Source organism: Cyprinodon tularosa, unplaced genomic scaffold (genome assembly GCF_016077235.1).
Source record: "Cyprinodon tularosa strain WSP-4 unplaced genomic scaffold, ASM1607723v1 ctg304, whole genome shotgun sequence".
In the NCBI taxonomy this organism is placed as follows: Eukaryota; Metazoa; Chordata; class Actinopteri; order Cyprinodontiformes; family Cyprinodontidae; genus Cyprinodon; species Cyprinodon tularosa.
In genome coordinates, this window is record NW_024039013.1 from 673,006 (window position 1) to 696,961 (window position 23,956).

At 38.0% G+C, this 23,956-nt stretch overlaps 1 protein-coding gene across 1 annotated transcript in view; it reads left to right on the forward strand.

Moving 5' to 3' along the window:
* The first annotated feature begins 8,645 nt into the window (after window positions 1-8,645).
* The window catches only part of st6galnac3 (ST6 (alpha-N-acetyl-neuraminyl-2,3-beta-galactosyl-1,3)-N-acetylgalactosaminide alpha-2,6-sialyltransferase 3), a 159,359-nt gene continuing 144,048 nt past the window's right edge, over window positions 8,646-23,956 (forward strand). Inside the window, exon 1 of the mRNA XM_038291956.1 lies at window positions 8,646-8,897. Within this exon, the coding sequence (XP_038147884.1) occupies window positions 8,796-8,897 (102 nt within the window). The 5' untranslated portion in view covers window positions 8,646-8,795. The remainder of the gene's footprint in view (window positions 8,898-23,956) is intronic.

Consider the following 23,956-nt stretch of genomic DNA (forward strand, 5'->3'; position numbering starts at 1 on the left):
AATGCATTTTCCTCAAGACATAAATTACATTTAACTTCAGTTTTCTTCAGATTCAAGTTCCTGTTCCTTTCTGTTTACACCAGTTCAAGATGTTTTTTTAAAAAGGAATTTCATCTGATACTATAGTTCAACTTCCTTTACCTCTAAACTGTATCATGTCTGGCGGTGTGGCAATAAGAATAATAGTCTTGATGCCAAAAAGAGCCAAACAGATTTTACTTTCACAAGTGGAGCAGTACGGGCTACGGCTATCGCCATAGTGTTCCACTGGATTTATGCATGTAAATAGCTTTATTATGATTCATGCAGGGAGTATTTCAGATTATATGGACACTGCAATGGAAAAGAAGAACAGGAAAGGAAAAACAAGAAAAAGGAGAAAATATGAAAGAAAGAGGAAAGAATGATAAAACTTCTTCTGTCTGCTTCATCACCTGCAAATAGATGTAAAAAGAAGAGTACAACCAACGGATATAGTATAAGAGATACACTAAGGTAACACCTCGCTGAAGTATATGTAGTATTATTTAATCTGACATGTATAATGTGGTAGCTGAAGATAAAAATATGGGCTTCTGTATGGAAGTGAAAAAAAGTACCTGGAGCCAAAAGTACCAAAAGAGTACCTGGAGCCAGGCACCTGTCGTTGTTTGTGAGAGTGCATTTGTGCGTGTAAAATCTATCCAAAGGGAAAATGCTCAATAGTGGTTGTAGGAGCCAATTATTTTTTGTTAATGATTAAAAATGTTTTTTGTTTTTGTACATAATCTAGCTAAGTTTATTTTACTTTATTGTTTAATATCTGTGATGAGATTTTTTTTTTTTTGGTTATTTAGTCATGTTCCTATATTTTTTGGTTAGTTATAATTAATTTAGGTTTATTATTTTTTATAAATAGGCAGTCAATGATAGGACCAGCATGCATCTGGGTGGGCGTATGTTTTTTTTACCAGAGAAAGAGAAACATGGAGGAAATGTTTGTCTTTTTTGTTTGCTTGCCTGAGAAAAATATAAACTGAGAAAACTAAAGGAGTTTACCTGGAGCATTTTTTTTCTTTTGCCTGCGTCAAATAAGTCCATGGTGCATCTGTGGCCTTTGTGGATTTCCACTTTTTTGTGTCATCAAAGCTGGGCCAAAACATAAGTAAACAACCTGCCCTGGATCAAGAGGATTGATCGCAATCATCAAGGATGGACTTTTTGGGAAGTATTGGATCAAAATAAAGATCTGCGTGTGGATTAAAAGGAACTTTGGATTTTAAAGGATCACGCAAGATGCGTCACACTTCAAGGGAAACGGGTGGAACTATTGGAGTTTCAAGGACAGTATATCATTATGCACTACAGCGCGCTTCAGCTGTGAGATTGCACAATACCAAGCTGTCAGCTTGTCAGAGGGGTGTTCAAGATCTGATATTGTTTACTTCATAAAGTGTGGCAAAATAGCGTCTGATGTTGGAATATTTAAAGAAATCAAGCACAATACAAAATGTCCGACACTAATGCCAAAGAAAATTAAGTTAAAACGTCTGACAACAAAAAGATCCGTTGAGTTTACCAAAAGAGAGAGTGTTGCCTGACCCAGCTCCCTTCACTGATGTGGGAATGGACTATTTTGGGCCTATAAATGTTAAAAGAGAACAAAGTTTCTTGAAAAGATATGGAGTGCTTTTCACTTGCATGAGCAGTCTTGCTGTTCATTTGGAAGTATCCTACTCTCTGGATTCAGATTCCTGTATAAATGCAGTCAGAAGATTTGTTTGCAGAAGAGGACCAGTTTCATCCATCAGGTCTGACAATGGCACAAATTTTGTTGGTGCAAATCGGGATATATGAAAGAGTTTAGCTGCTTCGAATCATTTCAAGATTCAAAGAGCTTTAACTCCGGATGGCATAAAGTGGAAGTTTAACACACCTCCAGCTTCTCATCATGGTCGTGTTTGGGAGCGCCTGAGCCGTTCAGTGAAAAGTGTACTTACCTCTATTCTTAAACAACAGATTCTGGATGATGAAGGTCTACAAACTATCTTTTGTGAGGCTGAAGATATTCTAAGTGACAGACCCATCATGAAGGTCTCAGATGAATCAAATGACCTTGAATCTCTCACACCCAATCACATTCTGAGCCTCAAGAACAAACCCATCTTGCCGCCAGGATTGTTTGAGCACAACAATCAATTTCGATTTCTGAGTACCTACCAGTGATGCAGGAGAAACAAAAGGGACCTAAAAGATGTCTTGTTCCTGGGGACATTGTTCTGGTTGCAGATGCTACAGCCCAAAGAGAATCATGGATGATGGGAAAGGTTTTGACTGTAAATAAGGATGCAAAAGGTCTTGTGCGATCTGTTCGCCTTCAGATGAAGACCGTTATTGGAGAGGCCAATAACGAAGCTCTGCTTGCTGCTGGAGGCAACAGCCTAGCATCTTGGACACCTTTTTTTGTGCATCCTTTCATTTGTTTGCATTTTGTGGTTGTGTATCAGCTTGTTTATGTAAGAGTATGGCTCCTTTATAAGAATAACAGTAATTGTGATTAGTGAAAGCACAATTAGGGGCTGGAGTGTAGGAGCCACTTATTTTTTGTTAATGATTAAAAATGTTTTTTGCTTTTATGCATAATCTGGCTAAGTTTATTTTACTTTATTGTTTAATATAATATGAGTATAATATGAGATTATGTTTTTTGGTTATTTACTCATGTTCCTTTATTTTTCCTTTATGCACGTTAATTAAGGATATGGGGAGAAACTTCAATAAACAGATTTTTGAACAAATGCATTTTCCTGAAGACATAAATAACTTTTAACTTAGGCTTTCTTCAGATTCAAGTTCCTATTCTTTTCTATTTAAACCAGTTCAAGATGTTTTTTGAAAAGGAACTTCATGTGATACTATAGTTGAACTTCCTTTTCAATAAAAAAAAAAAAAAAAAAAAAAAAAAAAAAAATATATATATATATATATATATATATATATATATATATATATATATATATATATATATATATATATATATATATATATATATATATATATATATATATATATATATATATATATATATATTTAAAAAGTTAATTTATTTTTGATACAAGCATCTATAGCTCACATTTCAGGTGTATGAAATCCAAAAAGAAATAAATTAAAAAGCAGCTTTACCTTCCTGTTTATTTAAGCACCCTTCCATCTATTAGTGTTTCTGTAGCCTGCAGCCTTTTTACTTATTCTGCACTCCTTAAGTAATGCAAATGTGGTGCTACTCCGTGTGAAACTTTGTTGTGCAGTGCAATAATACAATTCCACTTCCAATATGGACCTCAGTGTAATTTATCTTCAAAATGTCATTGCTGTAGGATCATTTAAATGTCTTTATAGGGTTAAATTTACATAATGCAATGCAAGCAATATTTCAACTCTGTTTGAAAGTTGGACCGCAGTGTCACTTTCTGCTAGCAGAAGTTTACCAGCTACACAAAGTCACAACTATAGGCAGATAAAGTTGGATAAACCTACTTACCAAATTCATATAGAGAATGTAAACCAGGACTTTGACTTTACTACTTCTACTCTGTAATAAACTAAATCTGGAGTCAACAATGCACAGTCTAGTTTGCATCTTCTATCTGTCTTCCAAATTGTGTTTTTTTTTTTGATAATGTCACTGTAGCTATGTTAACAATTATTACTGTACAGCATTTTTGTTCATTTTTTTCTGTTTCATAAGTTCTATCTTTAATTTTTTTTTGCTTAAAATGTTTTGTTCATGGTAATTCTGATGGCTATTGCTTACTGCAAATCAAAACCAGAAATCCATTTTCTTTTTTCAAAATACTAAGGTTGCATGAGTTTATAACAATAGTACCCCCCCCCCCCCCCCCCCCAAAAAAAAAAAAAAATGTTTTTGGCCTAGACCAGAGGTCTTCAACAGGGGGTCCGTGACCCCTAGGGGGTCCGCGGAGGTACTGCATGGGGGTCGCGAAAGTCTTGGTTGATTACTTTTTTTTTATATTCACTCCTCCAATTTTTTGCACTAATTAAAATGTATTTAAATACACATTAACATGAATTCAACACGCTGTAGTAAACAGATAAATGAAAGCAGAAGATGTGTTTCAGTCATCAATGCACACATTAGCGACACACAGGAGCTCTTTCAAACCTGGGCACCGTTTGATTCACAACACCTGTCCCATCAACCAGGAATCAGATCCAGAAATACTTTAATAATCCCAGGGAGAAATGACTTTCGTTACATGACTCCTTATGTAATAGAGTGACTATAGGACCAGTTTGATATAACACAATTTCATACAATATATATAATTAGGGGGTCCCGCTCCACCTCACAATCAGTTTGGGGGTCCTTGGCCTCGAAAACGTTGAAGACCCCTGGCCTACCCAGGTCCTATTCCTTGTGTTTTTTCACTCCGGGGAAAGGCATATTAAATGGCAAGGGCGTAGCTTTGATTTCAACTTTGGTAGGGACACTAATGGTCTTCATTTTCATTGGTCTGATGTCATTGGTCCTATGCAAAAAAATGCATGCTCTGCATGCAAAAATCCATGTTTCACCTTGTTTAATTTAGTAAAAAAATCTTCTTTAAGGAACCTTTGTCTATCTGATTATTAATCGATTAATCAAAATAAATAAATAAATCTACGGATTAATCAATTTGCAAAATAATCATTAGTTGCAGCCCTAATTTTATGGTAACATTCCAAACACATTTCTTTCATAATACAGCACTGAAGGGCAGCTGCTTCACCCTGAGGCTGCCCTGCAGCATTATATCTGTGTTTCCTCATATAATGTTTCTATTATACAAGTGGGTTTTTAATTGTAAAGGATTAAATGTAACAAAACCTTTCATCATCATCCTATGTTGCTTACTGTCTAGCTGTTTAAATTGCTCCTTATGTCTATTTTCTTTTTTAGTTGCATCATCTACAAATACAACACTAAGAATGAGCCTAAGTTTATTCAAATATAAAATCACTTTTAACAATTATAAAAGACAATATAGCACTATCTTATCTGTAATGTAATAATATCCAAAATAAACAGACAGATTCAAGCATTATTTAGCAGACATTTATGTTGGCACTAATTTACTTATGGGCCGTGTGGAAATCTAGAAAAATAGAATCAATCTAAGTAGAGTTCCTCTGTTTGTCTTTATCCTGTTTCTAGAAGTAGAACTTAATTAAATAGCACTATTTAAATGTGGAAAACAAAAAATAGCAGATCTTTAGATGTTGATAGTTTACAGTCTTTGTTCATTTTATTAGCAGTTTTCTGAACCCCTGTCTGACTCAGAATATTTAGTTTTATAAAGAAATCCTAACGTTGGTTACTTTCATTTCTCAAGTTCATCAAATCCAAACCCTCTCCTGCTTCTTTGCAGAACGGCAATCAGAAGCTTTCACCTGTTCTAGCGTAGATGACAATTAGTTTTTTAATTGGGACTAGTTTCGTAGCCTAATATTAATTTTGGTAACCGGCGTATTCTAGCGTCATTTTTTTGTTATTATTTTGCGCTCCAAGCACGCGCACACACATAGAGACGAGAAAACAAGCAATCAGAAAGAGAGAAGGAGGAACTTAAGGTGAAAAAATCAGAGAGTGGAGTTAAACATTGCAGTACAGTTGATGCGATGCTACGTAGTATGTACAGGGAAAACCAGGCAGCTGCAGCTACCAGGCAGAGGAGCTGCAAGAGGAAAATGTTTGCATGTTGTTCACATGCAATTGTTGGTAGGGACAATTAGGTTGGTCCACAATTTTGGTAGGGACATGTCCCTATGGTCCCTATGCAAACCTACGCCCATGTTAAATGGAAAAAGAAAAAAAAAAATACTTGGAATTGGAGACAGTCATCCTGAATGCAGAAGTGTGTTTGTATTCCATAGGCAGTTCTAGACGGGGGCCAAAAGGGACCCCTGCCCTTGTAGAACTGCCCCTGTAGTGAAGATACAAAATATTAAATACAATTCTTATTATATTCCCTAACACAGAAACTGTAACTGATTGGTCCCTCTGATCTAATAATGTTTTTTTTCTTTTTGCCTTAATATTTGTATTTCAACTGTGATTTAAAAATGAAGGTGTTGCTCTTTTAGTTTATGATGTCTTGACTTAGCTGAGTTTACAGTTTTAAGGGTGCAACCATTTTAGTTTTCTGACCGGCAACTGATTTTTAGATTGTCTGACATGCAGATTCCAATTTTCATAACACTTGTTATAATTCCTCAAGACATCCAGAATGTGTCTCATTTTATAAAAAACCCTGTTAAACAAAAAAATCAAAAATAGTTTAAAGGGATAATATGTAGGAATTACTAGCAGTGAAATGGGATATTTTACTCATATGAACACCACTCCAGTGAGTCACTTCCTCAAACACGTATTGCGACAACGGTAGCTACTGTGTGTCAAAAAAGACTCGCCTGCATGGATGTGATCATGTCACCCTAAGTGAAGGGAAGTTTCTACTTGCTGGCATTTACTGTGACAAATAGACAGCATTCTCCATTATTTCAAAAGCTACGGGGGACATGACCCCTGCATTTTTTCAAAAGTCTGTTTTGGTCCCCATTTTACTATCCAAAAACAATGTTAGGATACAGTTCACAGACATTCGTCGAGCACAAGGACCAAGCGGAAAACCGCAGCTCAAGCTGAAGCCCACTTCCCTGAGTTTAGACCGCCCACAAGCTGCTGATTGGCCCCTCCCTCTTTCCTGGTGTTTGAGCTGTCACCACTGTCACACCTGAGAAGCTCAGTTTAAAAAAAATTCGAATGGCCACTGAATCGGGTTTGTGACTGTTTTGTTCACAGTGCTGCTGAAGTCCTACACACTACTGTATTAGAACTGTAGGGTTTGTTAAAGATAGGCTCTGTGTATGCACCCTTTTCAGTTCTTTTCAGTTCTTTTCCCTGTAAAGAGATCACTCAGGACAAACTCTTTAAATAACACTTCATAACTTACATGCATTAAATAACCAGGAGACATGACAACAGATTCTGATAGAAATAGTAATCTTACTCAGAATTGAGAAGTTGCTTAGAGTTTACAGAAGGCAGCAGCTTACCTCCGGGCTCACCTCTCAGGAAGTGGCCCTGATTAGCAGTATTAGAAATAATGAAACCCATTGAAATTGTGTTTACAGAAGAGGATTGGGGCCACTGAAGAAGGAAAAAAAGTTAACTGATTTTTAACTATTATTTCAGTTTAATATGGGAAAAAAAGTCATAATTCTGACTTTAATCTTAATTTCAGAATTGTGGATCTTAATGTAGATGGGCACCATGAAGGAAGAGATGTGGGAGCACTCAGCTTCCCTGACAAAGATGTGAGTTGTTTGGGAGGGCCAGTTCCATTGGTGGAAAACAGAGGTGTACAAATACTTAGTTACTGTACTTATGTAAACTTTTAAGATATCTATACTTTACTCCATTACTTATTTTTCTTCCTACTTCTGACTTCTACTTACATTTTCACACATATATCTGTACTTTCTATTCTAAAACAAATGTTACTCTTGGCTTCGGTTTGATGTTTAACAATATTTATTTCACATCATGTGCGCCATCCAATGCAGATCATTGGCTCCATCCACATCTAGTGAAAACTAGTGTTATTGGATGAGTCATAGGACGCAAACACTTGGTTAGCTATTTCTCAAATTTGTGCTGACGCCAAAGGAAATCATCAGAAGCAAGCAGGTGTTCTTCAAACTGCAAACGTGAATTGTCTACGCCATACTACAATATCAGATTCAGAAAAAGATGTTGAAATGTCTGAAAGGTCGGACACAGGAGAGAGCGTATCGGGAGATGGAGACCAACAAGCCCTCCCTCATCCTTGGCTCTATCTCAAAGAATTTTTCGAAATAGTCGAAAAATTGAGCTTTCAATTCAGAGAGTGGCATCTGGCTGATTTTTTAAAGGTTACTTTATACTTTTATACTTTAAGTAGTTTTTGGAGCAAATACTTTTTCACTTTTACTTGAGTAAAGAGGTCAAGTTGATACTTCAACTTTTTAGTGTTTTTAAACTGCAGTATCTTTACTTCTTAAGTTACTACTTAAGTAACAAATGTCTGTACGTTTGATACCACTGGTGGAAATGACAGAATTAGGCGACTTTTTACGTCCCCTAGGGATCCCCGGTGATGCTATTTCTTTAATGGAAGAGCAGAAGGTGATTAAAACAAGAGAGCTAGTTTAGTCTCTAAAAAGTCAGAATTCTGAGATTAAAGTCAGAATTCTTAGAAAAAAAGTCAGTAATCTTAAAAAAAAAAAAAAAAAAGAATTCTGAGACTAAAGTCAAAATTCTGACTTTTTTCCTCATTTGATACTAAAATCAAATTTAAAAATCTTTTAACTTTTTTTTTCTTTCAGTGGCCCTAATTCTCTTTCGTACGTACTCAAAGTATTTATGCTATAAGTTTTTTTGTGGTTAAAAAAAAGTAATTGGACATCAAATCTAACATCCCAGCAATAAATATACAGGGTTGTCTCATGTTTCTCTCCTCATATTGATGTTAAAGTAGCCAGGGCCACGTGACAAGGAGGGGGCGGGACTTTCCCCCAGCTGACCAATAGCAACGTAGAATGGGACCAGGCTCCAAGAGTAGCAGCTCTCTGGAGAGTGGAGAGGAGGTGGATTGGGAGGGGGGGTTAAAATAACGCGAGAGAAAGAAGACCGAATAACGGTTTACTCCAACATACATGGAAACCTCGAACCCACCAATTTAAATCACATCCACACCGCGTCCTGTTATGTTTACATGTGGCCAGACGGACTTGGTGAGCGCGTTTTACAGGCTGCAGAAAACCAGCGAACCCCCATTGTGTGCTTAGAAAGAAGAAGAATGGCCTGGATGTGGAAGGTAAGAGCTGCTTTCTCCTTCTCATTCCTGCCTAAATAAATAAAATCAATTGACGGATGGAGCCTGAGACGAGGGCATGTCTTCGTCTGTTGATGGAGGGAGAAATTTTATCCAGAGAGAAGCAACGATGCTCCTATACGTAACTGATCCTCTTCTGGTTTATATTAGATGTAGGTGTTTTTTCTGACTTGTTTTTTATTTTTATTTTTGGGGGGTTGTTCAGACCCCCCTGGTTCTGGTGTTTATGTTGGGCTTTTATTTAATTTCCCTGTGGTGTAGCGTTAGGATGGGCTGGTAAAGGCCATGCAGAGTGAGAGCAGCATCCATCTGGTCCATGTGTTTACATGCTGTGTCTGCAGACCTGAGGGGAGGTAAACAAACATGACTTACCTTAGCTTTGGAAGAAAACTTCAGACATTTTCCAAGATAAAACACAGGTTAACAAACAACTTAAACCATATCCATTTTTGTTTCTAAACAATAGAATTTAAAAGTACTAATCAATATTTCATGCAAAAATGAACCAAACTCATTATTTATATAAGCACTTTAAATTTATAATATTATAATTCACAACTCATGTCATCTCAAGGCATTTTACAGTTCACCAGATCATACAGTCAAATTGATTCAAAGTTTTCTATGTAAGGAAAACCAGTTGATTGCATCGACTCACTGACTCAGATGCAATCCTCACACTAAGCATGCTTGTAGCGACAGTGGAGAGGAAAAACTCCCTTTTAATAGGAAGAAACCTCCAGCAGAACCAGGCTCAGTGTGAGCGGCCATCTGCTGAGGCCAACTGGGGTTCAAGGAGACAGAAGCAGAGATACAAAAAGCAACTGTAAAAGGCGGTCCCGACCAGGAAACACACAGCCAGGCAGACGAGCTCCGAGCCAGCTCCCATGTCAGAGGATGAAGAGAGCACATCCAGCCAGTCACAGTCAGAGAAACAGGATGACATTGGAAAACAGGCTGATCTCCAACATCTATAAACAAAGGTGTTGATGGCAGCAGCATGGCTGATATTTCTCTCCAGGATGGTGTCACAGCCAAAATTATTCCATCAAATGTTATAACATACTGAAAAAATACAGGGACACCCTGTTCCAAAGCTTTACAAGAAACACTGATCCAAATTTTGTACATATGTTCATAATCAAATCGGTCCACTTATATAGACAGTTTCAGGCAGTATATTTCCTACAGTATATTACATTTGGATTTTAGTTATCATCAGTGCATTTTGTTCTAAAAAAGTTGCACATATTTCCTGAAAATTATGTCACTACAGTGATGTAATCAATACATATGCAGATGCACAAAAATAGCAGCTACTTTGAGTTTTTGGAAAACTGAAAATCCTGAAGTCCTGTTGTGAAATTTCCTAAAGCATTCAAATGAAAAGTTTCCAGAACTTTAGATTTTTTTTTTTTTTTTTGTCCAGGTGTAAATAAGCAAACCTGGTATTTCTCGCATTTGGTCAGAACTATTCCACAAATTCTTTAAAGGAAAATTCCGGTTTTTAACACTTTTAGCCCATTTTCTGTAGTGTCCAGGATGAAATCGAATGATCGACACCAAAATTTTGACAATTGGTCCTGTCTCTGCTATTTGGCTCATGCAGAATCCCCCCCTGGCTGCTTCAGAATGGCTTCCATAGTGCATGTCCGATAATGTCCTTAAAACAACCTTAAACGTTCTTTTGTTAAAATATGCTACTCACATTTTAACACATTTTACAAGAGCTATAGTATTAGTATTAGTACAGTATTAGTATTAGTCTACTGTTTATAACATAACACCATTGGGGGAATATTTGCTATTGTTATGCTGTTATGGCGTTTAGGAGGAGCGCATGATCCATATACTGGCTGTTGCAGGTTTGACTCTCAGCCTTGCTCACTTTTGCTAAATTTCCTCTGTTCTAACCCGCTTTCCTATCTGTATTCTTTCAAGATGAACAAAATAAAGGCCTTTAGAGCGGAGGTCTTCAACAGAGGGTCCGCGACCCCTAGGGAGTCTACGTAGGTACTGCATGGGGGTCGCGAAAGTTTTGGTTGATTAGACTTTTTTTTAATATTACGCCTGCAATTTTTTCTACTAATTGAAATGTCTTTAAATACACAATAACATCACAGCTCACTGTAGTAAACAGATAAATGGTGGCAAAAGATGTCTTTCAGTCATCAATGCACACATTCAGCGACACACAGGAGCTCTTTCAAGCTGGGCACCGTTTCATTCACAACACCTGTCCCATCAACCAGGAATTAAAATCAGAAATACTTTAATAAACCCAGTGCGAAATTACTTTCGTTACATTACTCCATATGTAATAAAGTGACTATGGGACCAGTTTGATATAACACAATGTCATACAATATATATAATTAGGGTATCCCCGCTCCATCTCACCATCAGTTTGGGGGTCCTTGGCCTGGAAAACGTTGAAGACCCTTGGTCTAAAGCCTAAAAAATTATTTTTAAAATGTAAAACTCCCACAAAATTATCCAAGGATTTAAAAAACATAACCCAAACATCAAGGAATTTATGTAAAAAAACAAACAATAATTTTAGTAATTAATTACAAGTAATTGGATAAAAAAATGTCAGATTCTGCAGATTCTTCTCTTATTTAACTAATCTTATTTTATCGTTAATAGGAATTCAACCTAGATAGACTCACCGGAGAAAAGTTGCATAATTGATTGAGTAATTTTGATGGAGTAATTAATTGTCCCTAAAAATGTACTTTTTAAAATAACTTGTGTGCTTCCCTTAGAAGCACATAATGAAAGTCAGCTGCAGCTCACCTTACAAAACTAAATCATTATCACTGTGATTGTTGTAGCAAGACTTTGATTTCAAAGAGGCATTATGGAGTTTTCTAATGATACTGCCACCTATGAGTATCCGCAACATCCATCCTGAATATACAGCTTTGATTGCTTGCTTGGTCATTCAACATGGACACGCTTGGAGTCACATCTGCAGAACAGCGTGAGAAGTTCTGACCTGAAGTAAATTCAGGAAAATAGGCCAAAGGCTTACAGATGCATCAGTGATGAACTGCTGAGACGTCAGTCTGCTTATTAAACCAAGCTTTAGTCATAAACAGTCAAATTAAAGGCCATTTTAAAGATATTTTTTAGTGGAAAGTTACATAATGTCCATTTAAAGCAGAGAGATAAAAGTAATTCTTGGATGTTTTCATCACATGGCCATAAAATATAATTAAAATTGTCGATAATTTAAATAAAAATTTTTATTGATTTATTTAGGATAAAGATATTTTAATTTGAAGGATGCTTTGGAAATCTATTTGTAAGTTTTATTTTTCTTTACAAATGGAAGTATTTCCTTTTTAATTAATTGAATTTTTGGCACACTAGGTTCTCCATACTGGCTTCAGTGCAGTTTGCTGTGGGCATTTTGTTTTGATACTTTACCAAAGCAGCTTAATGAACTCAAAGAAGTTGCCCAGTGGGGAGAGAGGGGAATGACAGCGGCTTCGGATGTGCTAGCAACACTGTTTGTTTCTGGTTAATATTGAGCACTAACAATAGCCAACACATTATAGTCTTTATACTTACAGCTGCAAACAGCCTGGTTATCACCTAGACTTCACATGAGCATACAAACCTCTGCCGCAGCTGTCTGTAGTGGACCTGTTAACTAGACTTTGCATTACAAGCAAACAGCTGCTTCCCCCTTTCCTGTTTTTCTTCTTTTGAATCCCTGATTTTTTTTTTGGATTATAAGATGTCTAAACCTCAGGTCATTCAATCTGGGCTGTCTACTTGTTGCCGGTTGCTTTTGGTCCAACTGAACATTTTGCACCACAAAGCGAGGGGTCCCAGAATGTCAACTATGTTGCATGCACTGTGCAATACAAAATAAGTTAAAATAAAATTGGATTTTAATAGGCCTTTCTCCGTACTCGGGCGCTGGGTAGTCAAGTCCTCGATGAAATTTAGTATTCAAGGTCCTCATATCATCTGATAGATTGTACCGTCTTTCTTTTCATTCATTAATCCGATCAATCGATTGTTTATTTATTTACTGACAAACTAAATAAAAGATTAAAGTGGCAGTCTGTAAGTCCCTATTCAGTCCAATACCAAAGCAGTCTCCAATTAGAAGTGAAAAAAAATTACTGTCAATCAAAAAAAATGGAAAAACGTAGAAGAAAATTACAAAACCAAGCTCTAAAGCACTAAAACTCTTCCTCCTGTTTGTTGATTTTTTACCCACATCACTCCAATTTTAACGTTCTTACACTGTCTTCCCATTTCTCAAAGATGAAACTTTAAAATTCTCCTGTTCGTCTCTAAATCTCAGAATGGCTTTGCACAAACATACATTACATACCTACGGTACTGAGAGTGTATCAACCTCCCAGACCTCTTGGGTCTACCGGCTCAATTTTACTTTGCATTAAACAGAACGGGAACCAAACATCAAGAAAAAGCTTTTAGTTCTTGTACTTCATTAATCTGAAACAAACTCCCAGAAAGTATAAAGATTTTAAATCCCTAAATTGCTTGAAATAAATATAAAAAAAAAATAAATAAACAGACCTAAATCAGAGACAACCAGACTTTTGCTGAGTTTTTGTGAGTAAATTAAAGTCAAGAAAATTTTCAAATCAGGAAAATTAAGGTTTCTGAAGCTGAAATATTGCATTTTCAGTCTTTGTGGAGCGTGTTCTTACCTCCTTCATAATGTTTTGTTTTGCCGAACAGGTCCTTGGCCAGGAGCTTCCTGTTATAGCTGACAGGTATAATAGCGCTCTCTTAAAAATGTTAAAGAGGGTAAAAGACTGCTTGTTGCTTTCTGCCCCCTACCCAATCATCAGGTTCAGATCTACTTAATTCCTTAACATATCCTTGGGCCCTCACACTCATTATCTGCTCTGCTGAACATGTTTGGTCTCTTTTTCAAGACCTTCACTATTTTCATATTTTTATATGTTATGTTTTGATTATGTTTTTATGCTTATAATCTAAATTTCCTATTGAATTATCACAATGCTAAAATATTAAATTCAATATCGATACAAAGGAAACTTTTTACTTGAGGCTATTTGTTATACCATGGGGATAAAAAATTACAAATAATTAAAGGCTAAAAATCTATTCCAGTTTTTTCAGTCTCTAAATAGAACTGCAAACAATGGTTGTCTGGAGTAACACAACACACATAGAAACCAATATTTTGACGTATTTAACTACACAGTTAAACAACCAGTTAAAATGAACATCATACAACTTAAATGACGTTTGAACAGTTAAATTAAAAAGTCTGAAACTGAAAAGTGCACATACTTATTAAGGCAAACAATAGTTTAAAAAGTGCATTGCACTTAGTTCAAATAAAGCTTAAAGGAATAGTACACCCAAAACATGATTAGCCTTCATTTTCTACTCACCCCCATGCTGAACAACACTCTGGAGTACTTTTTTGATATCTCAAATGCATCTGGAGATCTGGGAGGCTTCTTGCTGTCTGCTGACATTCAAATAATGGAGGTCTATGGTGACCGAGACAGAAAGGTCCATAAAAGTCCACAAAAAACGTTTCAATATTCCTCCATATTGCTCGTCCAATGTATTCCAAGTTTCCTGAGTGGGTAGCATCCAGAATTTACTCGAAACGAAGTCATTTAGAATGTTTTTAGAGCATAAACAGTAGTGTATAGGATTTCCTGAAAGCGCGCACGTGCGCGATCCCGACGCTACGGAAGCCGGCAGACCAAACCAGCGCATTCAGCTCGGCAAAGAACTCATGCTCTTCCTCTACACTGAAGTCCTCGGGCATTTTTCTTTCGTTGTTTCTTTCTTTGCACAGGTAAACGGCACATTTCTTCTTCTACGCTTGCATTATTGGCAGAGCAGACGCTGAATGCGCACTTTCATCTGGTTTGGTCTGCCGGCTTCCGTAGCGTCGTGATCGCGCAGGTGCGCGCTTTCAGGAAATCCTTTACACTACTGTTTATGCTCTAAAAACATTCTAAATGACTTCGTTTCGAGTAAATTCTGGATGCTACCCACTCAGGACACTTGGAATACATTGGACGAGCAGTATGGAGGGATATTGACACGTTTTTTGTGGACTTTTATGGACCTTTCTGTCTCGGGCACCATAGACCTCCATTATTTGAATGTCAGCAGACAGCAAGAAGCCTCCCAGATCTCCAGATGCATTTGAGATATCAAAAAAGTACTCCAGGGTGTTGTTCAGCATGGGGGTGAGTAGAAAATGAAGGCTAATCATGTTTTGGGTGTACTATTCCTTTAAATAAATCCTTGGGATGCAAGTGATTCCTGACGTACTATTTACAAGCTTTGAGGCACAGCTTGAAGCAGCTATGCACAGGTGTTCCTTAGCAAGACAAGCAAGAATATATAAGGTGCTTATTTTTGTTTTCCATCATGTTAGATGGTCCCTCTCAGCATACAACTTAGGTAGGGTTTCATATAATGTTAGATTGTTCTGGATTCTACATTCTGGATCATCTGCAGATGCTGTTGTTGATGCATCTTCTCCTTGTAATTTCTTTTTGACTAAAGTCCTTCAGGTCAATTTTGGATCTCTTTGAAGGATGTATAAGTTGGGATGTTTGCAACCCCCAGAATAGTCTGTTGGTTCTGTGCGTTGTCCACAATATATTGCTTTACCTCATCTTTTAATGTTGTAAAACTGTCCTTAAATCCGGGATCAAGAAAGGTAGCTGTGCTCAGTGCCACCTGTAGGTGTCTGTCCTTGTATCTCTGCTTCAGATCACTTATGTTTTTTCTTTCATCTTATATTCTTTGTCACTGCTTCTGGCCTCCTCAGTTTAAGTGAAAAATATCTTCCAGGTTAAGGGTAGGACAGAGGACAGAGTAGTTTGGGCTTTCCCACTAAGAGCATCAGTAAAAGAGGTTATTGGGCTTAGAACTTGTTTTATGGTTCAAGAATGATGATGTCGGCATGTTTTGGCATGAGGTACAACTTCTTCCTGCCTTCTACCCAAACTGCACAGACTGATTGCTGCTAATAAAGAAACTTTTCAACCATTTCAAAAACTCTAAGAGTCCCACCATTTTGGCTGAGTCTGGCAGCTTTAAGTCTTTTTTTTTTTTTTTTCTTAAGCTGTAGATCTCCAGGTCATCTTTGGTGACCTGGGGAAAGCTGCCACTGTTTTTTCTTAATCTAGAGGTTGCTACTGGTAAGCTCTCAATAGCTCAACCTTTTTTAACAGCAAAGTAGAAACTATGACCAAAGCATGGAATCCATGTCTAATGCTGCGCATTCTTTTTATCTGTAGTGATGGCTGCCATGAATGTTACATCCAGCTTCTATGACTCCTTAACAGTCTCCTCCAAAGCTTCTCTCCAGTTGTTGCCTGTGTGCTCTGGATGTAACTTAACGAAGCTTAAACAACACCTTGTCATGTCCAAGGACTCGGTTATAAACTGCAGCGTTACAACCATGAAACAGAAGCAGCTCAGCTTTTGCAAAGGTCAGTTTTAGATGCAAAATATGGTTTCCCTTGAAGCTGCTGAGTGTTTTATTTATATCCAGGTTTTCAGTGTATATGAAGTGATTTTTATAAGAAAGAACATACTGTAGATTTAGCTGCATAAAAAATAGTTGGAACCCAGGTTTTTCCACTGTGCAAATAGGAACCTTATTTCTACAGGTTTAAGGGAGGATTATATTTCTGCAACCGCACACATCAAATGTCGCTTGGGTCTGGTCGCGAATCAGTTTTGCTGGCATGCTTCTGCACTAGGGATGTAATGGTTTATGAAAACCGTCTGAACCGTTCGGTTCGACTGTCTTGGTTCGGTTCGCGTGTTGCGTTCGGCTCATGCGCTGCTCCTTTTTCTCATAGGCGAAGCGTTTACACTACAGAGCAGAAGGTGGCGGTACTGCGACCAAAGCCAATCACCAGAAGTAAACAAGAAGAAGAAGAAGCGAAGCAGCATAGCCGGGTGTAGCAGAAAAAAAATCAGTTGTTGTGGAGAATTGTGTGGGTATGGCAAGTGGGAAAGAACAGGAGTTGGAAGACGCACCAGCAGCACTTTATAGGTCTGCTGTATGGGACCACTTTGCATTTAGAGTGACCTACGATAACGGCGGAGAGAAAGTTGTGGATAAAAGTGCAACCATGTGCAAGCATTGTGCAACACGTGTTGTTTATGCTAACAGCAACATGACCAACATGTCATGCCTACCCCGAAATCCCACATACTTCGTCAGCGCTCCGCTCCAGACCGCCTGCACAAAGCGCAAGCGGGAGCCTATTTGAGAACTTGTGAGAACTTTGGCGGTCCCGGTGGGAGTATTGTTTTGTTTTGTTCTAAAACAACAATGGCGCGTCTGCAAGATATCACAGTCACAGAGATGGATATAGAGTTGCTAGACATAGAAGAGGAACAGGTTGTGTTAATGGAGTTGACAAAAAGACAAAGGACTCGTAGGTTGTCCATTGTAGTTGTTCCTCGGTTTTTACAAGTGGTGCGCCCTGGCACTGAATCAAGGACGACCTCACAGAAAGGCATACCAAGTACCAAACAGCTGCTTTTGGTCTGCGTGGTTTTGCGACTATCCAACGCGGAGTAAGGATTCTTTTGAGATGCTCGATGAGGGTTGCAGAACCTCTGTGCGGGGGTGTGGTCGCGCACAGAGACAGATTTGACGGTTGCAGAGGCTATGCGTCAGAAGCATAAATTGGCCTTTATTCTGCCACAGCCCTCTTTAGGTTCAAAGATTCTGGTTACTTGTTGTCTGATTGTCAAACAGTAGTGGTAGAGTTGGCATTCTGTGCTAATTTTTTTTGCTGCAGCGCAGGACGAGTTTTCTCTGCTGCACCCTGCAATTTCAAGGGAAAACAAACACTAGCCAACTACAGGATGCTAGCCTTGGCTAATCACCAATAACCAAAACAGCAAACATTGGATAGCAAGCTAAACACTGCCATTGTGGCTAAGCATCATACTAGCCTAGCCAGAAGCACAACTTATCGCACAACATGACCACCAGTTGCACTAGCATTAGCAATGCATTCAATTAGTGCTGCAACAAACGTTTCTTTTACTAATTAATTAATCTGTCAATTATTCTTTTAACAATTGGATAGCAAAAGGTTTCTTAAAGAATATTTTTCTTAAAGAAGAAGTTGGCTTCACCAGGTGAAACTAAAACTTTTCCATTTAAGGAGTTCTGGATAGAGCATATTGATAGATGAAAAATAGATTTGTTTGCAAAAATATTTACATATTTTTTTTACAATGTTGGTATAATTACTGCTCTAAGTGGGTTGCTCTGTCAGCTAAAGCAATGTTTTCAAGTCTCTATTCTCCAGTTAACGATTAATTGATTACTAAATTAGTTGACGATTATTTCAGTAATCGGTTTATCACAATTAATCCGATAATTGTTTCAGCCCTACATTCAATATCTAAAGTTTAAGCATGCCATGAATGGAATGTTTAATCCACTAACCTGTCAGAACTTAACAAAAACACACTTAAGTACTACACTACACAAGTTTGCAAACAGGCTTTTTGATATCTCTGGAAAGCCTGTCTTTGTTATTTCCAAATGAGGCTTTTTATTTCTGACTAAAATTGGCTTTTATGGCCCTTCTGCGGCCTGCACAACAACAAGGTGGGTTCACTCTATCTGCCTAGTTGCCAGCCCACTACGCTGCCTGTCAAGTACCCGTATACACAGTGCAGGTTTGCACACTCATGACAGGCGCATTGTATCTATACAATAGCAACATAATATTTTATCTGGATGCAGCTTTTTAGTATCAGTACTTTTCCGTTTTGACAACCCTTGTTCCATGTAACATGATTATATTAATTGGTGATGTTCTTGATCAACATCCTAGTTTTAAATCAGAAACAATTATTTTTTTAATGCATCAGTGAATATATTGCTTGGTGTTGTATTTGCAGATAAAAAAAAAGTTGGGTTTTCAGGTTTAATTTATTTATAAGCAGCAAAAGAAGCTAATATTTTCAGCCTTTGACCTATGAACTACTGCAACAAAGAAAAGAGTACACACCACTCCGCCTTATGGAATAAGGATGTTTCAGGAAATGTATTAAATATAACAATTACACAGCTATTTTGTCTATGATAACGAAAACAATATTCGATGTTGTCAGCCTTGACATAACTCTAGGCCTTTGGTAGTTTGATGTAAAAATAATTGAAAACATCAGCACGTTTATGATCAGACATCGATACAAAATGCAGGAAGGAAATATGATGGCTTTGTAACAAAGTTTAGTTTTGCAAAAGCTAATTACAAAGCAGTCTTAATTTACTACCCTTCCTTATCCATGGCCAAGTCGCTTGATGTCACTGCGTTGAGGTTTTCATGCCATCATTTACAGCTCTATTTCATTTTCTGAAGCAGTTCTGCAGAGAGTCCAAGGTCTCCTCACTGTAAATCAGAGACTTTTTAACTTTCTGTTCTGTCAATCACATAATACCCTCCTCCTCCTCCTCCTCCTCCTCCTCTCCTCTTCATCCTCCTCAGGAAGCAGTCCCTCAGCAGCATTTCACTTCAAAAGCATTACTGTCACGCCTGCCTCTGCTGGTTCAGGCTTCCCTCATTATCGCAGACAGCAGTTAATTTCACACTAGATTTGACTCCATGGTATGTTAATATATTTCCAAAACAGGGAACAAAGGAAAAATAATTACAGTGTACAAAGTGCTGAGTGACTGAAGTGAGTTTAATCTGTAGATGGACGGCTGGAAATGAGGTGTAGCTTTACATTAAATATACAATTCATATGGTTTCGTTCAAGTAGAGTCAAAATGCAGAGTTGCTAATAAAAGCTTTTGAAACTATTGGGTTCACCTCGATTTTTGCATTAACGACTTGTTAAATGTGCTACAGAAACAGAGCTGCCTGTATAAAAAGCATGAAGACTCAGAACGCAAATACCCCTTTCCCACTGGCCAAAAACCCCGTTTAAACCCAGGAACAATTGGCTTTTAGTGGCAGTGGGAACAGCTCACTGACGCATGTCTACCCGGGTCAAACGACTCGGCAAGTGACCCACATTAAAGCTTGATGGTATCACCAGACACACATTAAAGTCACCTCGGCTCTGATTGGGATGCTGTGGGAACACCGGAGCTGGGTTGACCCTCTAAATTATGTGATCCCATTTAACGCAACAGGGTCTGTTTAAATTCGATAAACATGGCGCAGCTCTGGTGAGAGGGACAAAAGAGGGAAACTAAAAAGCACACTTACTACGCCCTGGCTTATTTACATGTTTCTCTCCATTATTTACTTTCTTGATTTCTGTCGCACTGATGACATCATCAACGCTAACCCAGCTTGATGCTATCACCAGACATACAGACTTACAGAGGCCACACAGCTTGCCAGCGAGGGGTTAGACACAACTTTTCTTGCCAGTGGGAAGGGAGCCAAATTCCGATACTTAGAGAGCCGACAATGTTTCAAAAACACGCTTTAACGGGGTATTTTCACTGGGAAAGAGGTATTTGTTTCTGAAATCAACACTGGCATGACTTGCTACCGCTGCTCACCTGTATTTTTGTATTTTGCTGCCATCACTCACCGATAACTTTTAAACTTCTGATAGTGAAATTGATTTCACTTGGAATACGGCCATGCTTCACAGTAGGGCTGGGTAAAAAAAATGGATTTAATCGATTTTGAATCGATTCCTTTACATTTTTGCAAAATCGATGTCTAGGGAATGAGATTGAGTCATTTTATAGTGGCCCGCGTTACGTTCACATTCAAATAAGCAGGAAAGATGCACTCAAGATTACTTCAAGCCAGACAGCTGCAAATATACCCAATAGGTTGACTGAAGACATTAACTAATGGGGGCTGACCAGGAAACACCCTGTAGTTGTTACAGACAACACTGCAAATATAGTTTGTGCAGCGGAGATAATGCAGATCATGAATGTCTGCTATGTCACGTCTGCTTGCTTGTGTGAGGCTTCACTTTTTCACTTTTTACAAACAAGTTTGCACTTATGAGACAGTTTTGTTCACATCTCAAGTTTAAACTGTGTGATTTACTGTACAACTTTGCACCGTGTGTTTAATGTGATAGGAAAAAACAAAATACATGAGTATGTTGAAACACAGTTGAACCACTTTCATTGTTGTAAAAACAGATCGAATCGAAAGGAATCGATTTAGAACTGTATGAATCAAAATTGAATCGATTCAGGACTTTGGCCAAAATACCCAGCCCTACTTCACAGCCACTACAGTTTTTGTGAAACCCTACTAGGCTACTATCTATAGCTCACCTCTCCTGCCCCGGTTTTAGCCTCACCTGGCATTTTTTATTTTTGCTGTTTATGCTGCCTGAGTCCTCGTCAATAATGTGAACTGGCAGGCCACACATCTCGCTTGTCTCCGTCTGGCTATTACAAAGCCTGCTCACCTGCAAGTGGCGGATTTGCTACTGTATTCAGCTGCTGACCTGCTCTGGGTTCGCTGTCACTTGCTTGGACCTGCGCCTGAGGCACTCCACCTTCAAACGGACATCACTTTCCAGCCTCATTTTAAACACCTGCCAACCACTGGAGCCTTAATAATATGGGTTTATATTGTACAAAACTAGTGCTACGGCTTTATTTGCAGTGCTTATTGACTGTCGTATCTAGAAAAGTCCCCAAAAGTTTGGATGAGGAGACAGAGTTGGGCTGAGCTTCCAAATGTATAAAAAGTTAAACTGGTGTAATCATGGAAAGGAATGTTTCTACTCCATCTGTGTCTACAGTCTCCTTGGTGAATAAAGCTGACCACCGATCAGAGAGCTTTAGCTAGGGCTGGGCGATAATTCAATAACGATATATATCGATCGATAGACGTGTGGCGCAATAGAAAAAAAGAGGGTCGATAAAAGTTCGATAAAAAAGAAACGCAGTTTTCCTTCCTTCTCATTGTAGCCTACACTGAAAAAAAAATAGAGGTTGACAGAACTTACATTTTCTAGGCAACGTGATGCATTTGGTTTTTTGAGTTTTCCTTACTTAAATTCACTGTGGTTGAGTTTACAAAGATTTTTGAGTTCTGCCAACTTAGGTTTTTGGAGTGTTACATAGAAATTTTGAGTTCTACCAACTTAGGTTTTTGAGTTTCACCTTTAAGTTCTGAGTTCTATCAACTTTGTTTTATGAGTTTGACATATAGATTTTGAGTTCTACAAACTCAGATTTTGTAGTGTTATCTGCAAGTTGAGTTCTATCAACTCAGTTTTTTTAGTCCTACCAATCGTCTTCACTACCAATCATTCAACACACAAAAAATTATGTTAATACAACATTTTTATTGCTTCAAGCCAAACATTGCATAGATACAGTATAAAACCATGTTCAACAACATAATCTTAACTGCACAGATCAAAGTAACATGACACTGGACCAGAATGTTCTAGATTCGTAAGAGTGATGATGAGGGAAAAAACAGTAAGACACCATTTTAGTAAGAGGAAAACACACAGGTAATTTTTTGTGAAGTAAGTGTATTAACATATATGAAAAAATAACAGTTTTACAAATTTGGACGGCCTTCAGTTTGTTTTTTTCAATTGTAGTCTCTTTAAATTGGGTGCACCCTTTTAAAAAAAATAAAATGAAATAATATTTCTTGTTTCCCAACGGAAAAAGAAAAAGGTTTTCCCTTTTTATCTCTGAGTTTTTCTTTTTAGTCCTACCACTCCGACAGGACGATGAATGCAAAAAAAGAAAGTCCTCTTCAGTCCAAATCCTTCTCTTCAATCCAAATCCAGATGTTCACACGGTTGGCTCGCCATCTCCATTTAAGGAGAGAATCCAGAATCCAGGGTATCCAAAAAACCCAGCCTGCATAGCACAACAGGGCTTAGTTAAATCCATTCACTTCTTGTTCTTAACTGTACAGTTTATATCTCTCCAAGTATGATAAATTTCAGTGTGTAATGTAACTTTTCTAACTCATTACGAATTAACTGCTGCATTACAGGGTTAACATATAAAATGTTAATGTCACTGTTTTTCTTGTAAAGCAAATAAAATCATGAAAGCAAAAAATCCACATGTAAATAATGTAAATAACAGTAAATACCCACATCGGATTAAGAAAGTAAAATAATGTAGTCTTGTAATATTCTGTGCCTGAGTGCAACAACACTGCACTACATAAAACAATTTAGAAATTTAATAAGTTATTACACTCAACTTAATGTCTCTTTTCATTTGTACAATGAAAATAACAGGCACACTCTTTTCTCTATGCATAAACACTCACCCGCACATGCACGGCATAAACACGCACGCGCACACGCGCATTATACACGTGCACGTGCGCTGCTTTTCCTTTCATCAGAACGTGAAAAACATGTGAACTCATGCTTCAACTCGGTGGCAATACACCACAAGGGAATGCTAACTCACGGAGCTAACCGCTAACTGTCTGTACTTTGCAGCACTCACCGGGAAAACTGGTAAGGTCCCAGGGTCGTTCCTCCGTGGTTCTCCAGATGCATAAAATCACAATGTCCGCCAATCTTCTCAAACACGAGGGAAAAAGGCTGTGCCCTTGAAGAAAGGGATAGGAAACCCCGTACCGTAGTGGGCGTGTCCATGAACATAAGCAGTGCGCATGCCCATGAGTTTACAGTTGAGGGAACTCAAAAAATCTTGTATAGGCGATTTAAAACTCCTTGTTAAACCAACTTCTGAGAATTTGAGTTGGGCAAACGTGTATTTATTTGTTAGATGTCAAATTTATATTTCTGAGTCGGATTACAATACAATTGTGTGTTAGAACAACAATTGCCATTTACTTTTTTAACAGTGTAGCATGTAGGTTTATGCTAGTCACTGCTTCCTCCCAACCAATCACAATCGCGGACCCAGGCACGCCGTCACCAAGCCCCGCCCTCTCAAACCACAACACAGAGCAAATGAAGCTGTGCAGCAAGGAGAGGCGGAGGAAATTGTTCCAAAGAAAGGTTTTTGTAGTTCGGCAGTCTGGCAGTATTTCGGTCATGGCAAG